General features: G+C 52.8%; 1 protein-coding gene across 2 annotated transcripts in view; it reads right to left on the bottom strand.

Annotated features, from left to right (window-relative positions):
- Positions 1–4,087, bottom strand: part of cabp5b (calcium binding protein 5b) — a 6,644-nt gene extending 2,557 nt beyond the window's left edge. Inside the window, exons 1-4 of one of the 2 annotated variants that reach the window (XM_088917815.1) lie at positions 4,025–4,087; positions 2,152–2,182; positions 1,623–1,766; positions 876–985 (exon numbers count right to left, since the gene is read on the bottom strand). In XM_088917815.1, coding sequence (XP_088773941.1) covers positions 876–985; positions 1,623–1,766; positions 2,152–2,182; positions 4,025–4,087 — 348 coding nt within the window. The remainder of the gene's footprint in view (positions 1–875; positions 986–1,622; positions 1,767–2,151; positions 2,183–4,024) is intronic. The other variant, XM_088917816.1, reaches the window with a different exon arrangement.
- Positions 4,088–9,102: the final 5,015 nt, after the last annotated feature.

Raw genomic sequence — 9,102 nt, 5'->3', positions numbered from 1 at the left:
TCTCTCTCTCTCCTGCCCTGTCTCTCTCTCTCTCCTGTCTCTCTCTCACCTCTCTGAAGGCGTCTCTCAGCTCCTTGACTCCGATCATGCCCGCTGTCTCTCTCTCTCCTGTCTCTCTCTCACCTCTCTGAAGGCGTCTCTCAGCTCCTTGACTCCGATCATGCCCGCTGTCTCTCTCTCTCTCCTGCCCTGTCTCTCTCTGTCCTGTCCTGTCTCTCTCTCTCTCTCCTGCCCTGTCTCTCTCTCTCTCTCCTGTCTCTCTCTCACCTCTCTGAAGGCGTCTCTCAGCTCCTTGATTCCGATCATGCCCGCTGTCTCTCTCTCTCTCCTGCCCTGTCTCTCTCTCTCCTGTCTCTCTCTCACCTCTCTGAAGGCGTCTCTCAGCTCCTTGACTCCGATCATGCCCGCTGTCTCTCTCTCTCTCCTGCCCTGTCTCTCTCTCTCTCTCTCCTGTCTCTCTCTCACCTCTCTGAAGGCGTCTCTCAGCTCCTTGACTCCGATCATGCCCGCTGTCTCTCTCTCTCCTGCCCTGTCTCTCTCTCTCCTGTCTCTCTCTCACCTCTCTGAAGGCGTCTCTCAGCTCCTTGATTCCGATCATGCCCGCTGTCTCTCTCTCTCCTGCCCTGTCTCTCTCTCTCCTGTCTCTCTCTCACCTCTCTGAAGGCGTCTCTCAGCTCCTTGACTCCGATCATGCCCGCTGTCTCTCTCTCTCCTGTCTCTCTCTCACCTCTCTGAAGGCGTCTCTCAGCTCCTTGACTCCGATCATGCCCGCTGTCTCTCTCTCTCCTGTCTCTCTCTCACCTCTCTGAAGGCGTCTCTCAGCTCCTTGACTCCGATCATGCCCGCTGTCTCTCTCTCTCCTGTCTCTCTCTCACCTCTCTGAAGGCGTCTCTCAGCTCCTTGACTCCGATCATGCCCGCTGTCTCTGCCAGCAGCTTCGGGGTCATGAGCTCCACAAAGTCTTCAAAGTCCACTCTGCCCCCCACTGAGAGAGAGAGGGGTTAATACACAGAGAGACAAGGGGGTTAGTACACAGAGAGACAGAGGGGGTTAATACAGAGAGAGATAGGGGAGATAGGGGTGTTAATACACAGAGAAACAGAGGGGGTTAATACACAGAGAGACAGAGGGGGTTAATACACAGAGACAGAGACAGGGGGGTTAATACACACAGAGAGACAGAGGGGTTAATACACAGAGACAGGGGTTAATATACAGAGAGAGAGGGGTTAATACACAGAGAGGGGGGGTTAATACACAGAGAGGATACAGGGGTTAATACAGAGAGAGACAGGGGGGTTAGTACAGAGAGAGACTGAGGGGTTAATACACAGAGAGGGGGGTTAATACACAGAGAGGAGACAGGGGGGTTAATACAGAGAGAGACAGAGGGGTGTTAATACAGAGAGAGAGGGATTAATACAGAGAGACAGAGGGGTTAATACAGAGAGAGACACGGTGGTTAATACACAGAGAGTGGGGTTAATACACAGAGAGACAGAAGGGCTAATACACAGAGGGGGTTAATACAGAGAGAGACAGGGGGGTTAATACAGAGAGAAAGAGGTTAATACACAGAGGGAGAGATTAATACAGAGAGTTATTGCAGTCCAGCGACTCACAGTTCATGTGTATCTGCTGGCCCAGCTCAATGAGCTCCATCTCAGTGGGCATGTAGCCCATCGTGCGCATGAGGTTCCCCAGGTCCTTACAGCTGATCAGCCCGTCCCTGTCCTTGTCGAACTCGCTGAAGGCCTCGCGCAGCTCTGAGAGACACAGGGGTTAATACACACAGAGAGAGACACAGGGGTTAATACGCTGACAGTCCCTGTCCCTGACAGTGGTGTGTCAGTGTGTCTGTGGTGTGTCAGTGGAGTGTCAGAAGTGTGACAGTACTGTGTCAGTGTAAGTACGACAGTGGTGTGTCAGTGTGTCAGTGGAAGTGTGTCAGTGGAAGTGTGTCAGTGGAAGTGTGTCAGTGGTGTGACAGTAGTGTGTCAGAGGTGTGTCAGTAGTGTGACAGTGGTCTGTCAGTAGTGTGACAGTGGTGTGACAGTAGTGTGACAGTGGTGTGACAGTGGTCTGTCAGTAGTGTGACAGTGGTGTGTCAGTGGTGTGACAGTACTGATACAAGATGATAACTCTTCTTACCTTCAATCTCATCGTCGGCAAGCTCTCTCTCCTGAAACACAGGAAGTCACTCAGTGAGCACTGCAGACCACTTCCTGTTGCCCAGACACTGACCACCCCCGAGTCAGCACACTGACCACAGACTCCTGACCACTAAACACCCCACACACTGACCACTACAGACCCCACACTGACCACACACTCCTGACCACTACAGACCCCACACACACTCCTGATCACTACAGACCACACACTGACCACTACAGACCCCACACACTGACCACACACACTCCTGATCACTACAGACCCCACACACTGACCCCCACACTGACCACTACAGACCCCCAGTGCCAGGACAACCGGGGTCAGGGTCACAGGATCAGATCGCGATCGTCCGAACGACAGCACAGCCCACCCAGTCCAGACTGGGCTGATCCTCCTCGGGCTCCAGGCCAGTAATCCTACACATCTCATCCGGTATCATCCCATAATCCCCTGACTCAGCCCATCGGATCAGGAATGAGATCAGGACCACAGATCAACACAGAAATCAAAACACACTGGTACAGGACATGACATAACCCACACAGAGACACTGCAGGACACTGACCGCACACTGACCGGACACTACAGTACACTGACACAGACCGCACACTGACTGCACACAGACCGCACACTGACCGCACACTGACCGGACACTACAGTACACTGACACAGACCGCACACTGACTGCACACAGACCGCACACTGACCGCACACTGACCGGACACTACAGTACACTGACACAGACCGCACACTGACTGCACACAGACCGCACACTGACCGGACACTACAGTACACTGACACAGACCGCACACTGACTGCACACAGACCGCACACTGACTGCACACTGACACAGACCGCACACTGACTGCACACACACCGCACACAGACCGCACACAGACCGCACACTGACCGCACACTGACCGCACACTGACCGGACACTACAGTACACTGACACAGACCGCACACTGACTGCACACAGACCGCACACAGACCGCACACTACAGTACACTGACACAGACCGCACACTGACTGCACACTGACCGCACACTGACCGCACACTACAGTACACTGACACAGACCGCACACTGAGTGCACACTGACCGGACACAGACTGGACACTACAGTACACTAACACTGAACGCACACTGACTGGACACTGAACGGACACTACAGTACACTAACACTGACCGCACACTGACCGGACACTACAGTACACTGACACAGACCGCACACTGACTGCACACAGACCGCACACTGACTGCACACTGACACAGACCGCACACTGACTGCACACACACCGCACACAGACCGCACACTGACCGCACACTGACCGCACACTGACCGGACACTACAGTACACTGACACAGACCGCACACTGACTGCACACAGACCGCACACAGACCGCACACTACAGTACACTGACACAGACCGCACACTGACTGCACACTGACCGCACACTGACCGCACACTACAGTACACTGACACAGACCGCACACTGAGTGCACACTGACCGGACACAGACTGGACACTACAGTACACTAACACTGAACGCACACTGACTGGACACTGAACGGACACTACAGTACACTAACACTGACTGGACACTGACCGGACACTACAGTACATTAACACTGCACTGAGAGAGAGAGGGGTTAAAACACACACTGACTGGACACTCCAGTACATTAACACTGCACTGAGAGAGAGGGGGGTTAATACAGACACTGACTGGACACTCCAGTACATTAACACTGCACTGAGAGAGAGAGGGGTTCATACAGACTCACTGACTGGACACTCCAGTACATTAACACTGCACTGAGAGAGAGAGGGGTTCATACAGACTCACTGTGCGTTTGTCTGCGATGCCCTTCCTCAGAAAGATACAGGCTGGACCGTAGATGTTGTTCATGTCTGACGAAGCAGAAGGGATGATGTTTTCTTCTTCCTGTGTGTCTGTCTGTCTCACTGTCTCTCTCTGTTAGTGTGCTACTGTCTTCTAGGATCTGTGTGTCTCAGTGTTTTTGTGTATCTCTTTCCCTAACTCACTGTGTGTTTCATGATCTGTGTATCGTACTGTGTTTTTGTCTCACTCACTGTCTGTCTCACTGTGCCTGTCTGTCTCTCAGGACAGAGCTGAGAGGGGTAATGGATTGAAGGGACTGAAGGAGATCAGCTGTTTGGTTTTTTATCTGAAAGAGAAAGTAATTGTATTACTGTACACTGCACTGACCACTCTCGGTGTAACTCACAGTGTTGATCCCAGCAGAGACACGCTGTCTCACACTCAGTTTAACACACACACTGATCCCAGCAGAGACACTGTCTCACACTCAGTTTAACACACACTGATCCCAGCAGACACACTGTCTCACACTCAGTTTAACACACACTGATCCCAGCAGAGACACTGTCTCACACTCAGTTTAACACACACACCGATCCCAACACAGACACGCTGTCTCACAATCAGTTTAACACACACTGATCCCAGCAGACACACTGTCTCACACTCAGTTTAACACACAGCACTGATCCCAGCAGAGACACGCTGTCTCACAATCAGTTTAACACACACACTGATCCCAGCAGAGACACTGTCTCACACTCAGTTTAACACACAGCACTGATCCCAGCAGAGACACGCTGTCTCACAATCAGTTTAACACACACACTGATCCCAGCAGAGACACTGTCTCACACTCAGTTTAACACACACACTGATCCCAGCAGACACTCTCACACTCAGTTTAACACACACACTGATCCCAGCAGAGACACACTGTCTCACACTCAGTTTAACACACAGCACTGATCCCAGCAGAGACACTGTCTCACACTCAGTTTAACACACAGCACTGATCCCAGCAGAGACACTCTCACACTCAGTTTAACACACACACTGATCCCAGCAGAGACTGTCTCACACTCAGTTTAACACACACGCTGATCCCAGCAGAGACACGCTGTCTCACACTCAGTTTAACACACACTGATCCCAGCAGAGACACTGTCTCACACTCAGTTTAACACACAGCGCTGATCCCAGCAGAGACACTGTCTCACACTCAGTTTAACACACAGCACTGATCCCAGCAGAGACACGCTGTCTCACACTCAGTTTAACACACACACTGATCCCAGCAGAGACACTGTCTCACACTCAGTTTAACACACACACTGATCCCAGCAGAGACACTGTCTCACACTCAGTTTAACACACACACTGATCCCAGCAGAGACACACTGTCTCACACTCAGTTTAACACACACACTGATCCCAGCAGAGACACACTGTCTCACACTCAGTTTAACACACACACTGATCCCAGCAGAGACACTGTCTCACACTCAGTTTAACACACAGCACTGATCCCAGCAGAGACACTGTCTCACACTCAGTTTAACACACACACTGATCCCAGCAGAGACACGCTGTCTCACACTCAGTTTAACACACACACTGATCCCAGCAGAGACACTGTCTCACACTCAGTTTAACACACAGCACTGATCCCAGCAGAGACACTGTCTCACACTCAGTTTAACACACAGCACTGATCCCAGCAGAGACAGTGTCTCACACTCAGTTTAACACACACACTGATCCCAGCAGAGACACTGTCTCACACTCAGTTTAACACACACACTGATCCCAGCAGAGACACTGTCTCACACTCAGTTTAACACACACACTGATCCCAGCAGAGACACACTGTCTCACACTCAGTTTAACACACACACTGATCCCAGCAGAGACACTGTCTCACACTCAGTTTAACACACACACTGATCCCAGCAGAGACACTGTCTCACACTCAGTTTAACACACACACTGATCCCAGCAGACACACCGTCTCACACTCAGTTTAACACACACACTGATCCCAGCAGAGACACTGTCTCACACTCAGTTTAACACACACACTGATCCCAGCAGAGACACACTGTCTCACACTCAGTTTAACACACAGCACTGATCCCAGCAGAGACAGTGTCTCACACTCAGTTTAACACACACACTGATCCCAGCAGAGACACTGTCTCACACACAGTTTAACACACACACTGATCCCAGCAGAGACACTGTCTCACACTCAGTTTAACACACACACTGATCCCGGCAGAGACACGCTGTCTCACACTCAGTTTAACACACACACTGATCCCAGCAGAGACACTGTCTCACACTCAGTTTAACACACACACTGATCCCAGCAGACACTCTCACACTCAGTTTAACACACACACTGATCCCAGCAGAGACACACTGTCTCACACTCAGTTTAACACACAGCACTGATCCCAGCAGAGACACTGTCTCACACTCAGTTTAACACACACACTGATCCCAGCAGAGACACTGTCTCACACTCAGTTTAACACACACACTGATCCCAGCAGAGACACCGTCTCACACTCAGTTTAACACACACACTGATCCCAGCAGAGACACACTGTCTCACACTCAGTTTAACACACACACTGATCCCAGCAGAGACACCGTCTCACACTCAGTTTAACACACACACTGATCCCAGCAGAGACACTGTCTCACACTCAGTTTAACACACACACTGATCCCAGCAGAGACACTGTCTCACACTCAGTTTAACACACACACTGATCCCAGCAGAGACACTGTCTCACACTCAGTTTAACACACAGTGTTTGAGAGAGATGAATACAGTGAGAGTGATGATGATGATGATGACAAGTGTTTGAGCAGCTCTTGCATGAGGAAGCCTTCTATCAGACTGACCTTTGACCCTCCTGTGAGTCCCCCACTTCCACAGCAGATGACCCTCAGACCCAGCTCCTCCGTCGCGCTCGGAGAGAGGAAGAGGCAGAGAGAGGAAGAGTTTCTGCAGCCGGACGAGTGAAAGACTGAGCTCAGTGTGGGACTGAGTGACGGGAGAGGAGAGAGAGGAGAGAGAGAGAGGGGAGAGGAGAGGGGAGAGAGAGAGAGAGGAGATAGAGGGGAGAGAGATGAGAGAGAGGGGAGAGAGAGAGGAGATAGAGGGGAGAGAGATGAGAGAGAGGGGAGAGGAGAGAGAGAGAGAGAGGGGAGAGGGGAGAGGAGAGAGGAGAGAGGAGAGAGAAGAGAGAAGAGAGAGAGAGGGGAGAGGATAGGGGAGAGGGGAGAGAGAGAGGAGAGAGGAGAGGAGAGAGAGAGGAGAGAGAGAGGGGAGAGAGAGGGGAGAGAGATGAGAGAGGGGAGAGAGGGGAGAGAGATGAGAGAGGGGAGAGAGGGGAGAGAGATGAGAGAGGGGAGAGAGGGGAGAGAGATGAGAGAGAGGGGAGAGGGGAGAGGAGAGAGAAGAGAGAAGAGAGAGAGAGGGGAGAGGATAGGGGAGAGGGGAGAGAGAGAGGAGAGAGAGAGGGGAGAGAGAGAGGGGAGAGAGAGGGGAGAGAGATGAGAGAGGGGAGAGAGGGGAGAGAGGGGAGAGAGATGAGAGAGGGGAGAGAGGGGAGAGAGATGAGAGAGGGGAGAGGAGAGAGAAACACAGGGGGAGACAGAGTCTAAGAGACTGTCTGTCTGCCTGTAGGTCTGTGTGTTATCCTGTCTGTCTGCCTGTAGGTCTGTGTGTTATACTGTCTGTCTGTCAGTTATCCTGTCTGTCTGCCTGCAAGTCTGTCTGTCATCCTGTCTGTCTGCGTGTTATACTGTCTGTCTGTCAGTTATCCTGTCTGTCTGTATGTCAGTTAATTATCTATCCAGCGGCCAGATCACCCTGCAGCTCCCAGCTCACTCCCAGCCCACTAGAGCCCAGCAGGGGGCGCTCTCACCCAGCTCCCAGCCCACTGGAGCCCAGCAGGGGGAGCCTGGCCAGTACCTGGAGGGGAGACTCCTGGGAGAGGGGTGAGTGGGGCCAGCAGGGGGCGCTCTCACCCAGCTCCCAGCCCACTGGAGCCCAGCAGGGGGAGCCTGGCCAGTACCTGGAGGGGAGACTCCTGGGAGAGGGGTGAGTGGGGCCAGCAGGGGGCGCTCTCTCCCTGCGCTCTGTGTGGGTCCTGATGCCCCAGTACAGTGATGGTGAGCTATAAAAGACTAGGGCTGGACACTGGACTGTAAGAAGACTCCGTCCTTCAGAGGAGACGTAAAACCGGGGTCCTGACTCTGTGGTCATGAACAATCCCGGGGTGTCTCTATAAAAGAGTCGGGGTGTTACCCCGGTGTCCCCCTGGTCTTGACCAGCCCTGGCCTCCTAGTAACCCCTAATGACCTCTGACCTGTCCTCATCGCTCTGAGAGCTGCTGTGTGTGAGCGCACTGGTGGGGCTCCACACTGCTGCTGCTGGAGGGGATCCCCACCACCAGCGGGGCGTCCAGAAAGGCGCTATATAAGTATAAGGATATTATTAATGACCTCTGACCTGTCCTCATCGCTCTGGGAGCTGCTGTGTGTGAGCGCACTGGTGGGGCTCCACACTATATAGGGGTGAGGATATTATTATTATTGTTATCCTCCAGACACCCTCCCTCAGACTCTCTCAGGCTCTGTGTTGTACAGGGATGGGCGAGTTGATCCCAGACGTGCTCAGTGGGGCTGGTGTGTGTGTGACTGGTCAGGCCCTGACTCTCTCAGGCTCTGTGTTGTACAGGGATGGGCGAGTTGATCCCAGACATGCTCAGTGGGGCTGGTGTGTGTGTGTGACTGGTCAGGCCCTGACTCTCTCAGGCTCTGTGTTGTACAGGGATGGGCGAGTTGATCCCAGACGTGCTCAGTGGGGCTGGTGTGTGTGTGTGACTGGTCAGGCCCTGACTCTCTCAGGCTCTGTGTTGTTCAGGGATGGGCGAGTTGATCCCAGACGTGCTCAGTGGGGCTGGTGTGTGTGAGACTGGTCAGGCCCTGACTCTCTCAGGCTCTGTGTTGTACAGGGATGGGCGAGTTGATCCCAGACGTGCTCAGTGGGGCTGGTGTGT

This window comes from Atractosteus spatula, chromosome 5, assembly GCF_055471065.1.
Source record: "Atractosteus spatula isolate fAtrSpa1 chromosome 5, fAtrSpa1.hap1, whole genome shotgun sequence".
Lineage (NCBI taxonomy): Eukaryota > Metazoa > Chordata > Actinopteri > Semionotiformes > Lepisosteidae > Atractosteus > Atractosteus spatula.
The sequence above is the reverse complement of the archived record's forward strand: the minus strand, read 5'-3'. Positions and strand labels throughout refer to the sequence as shown.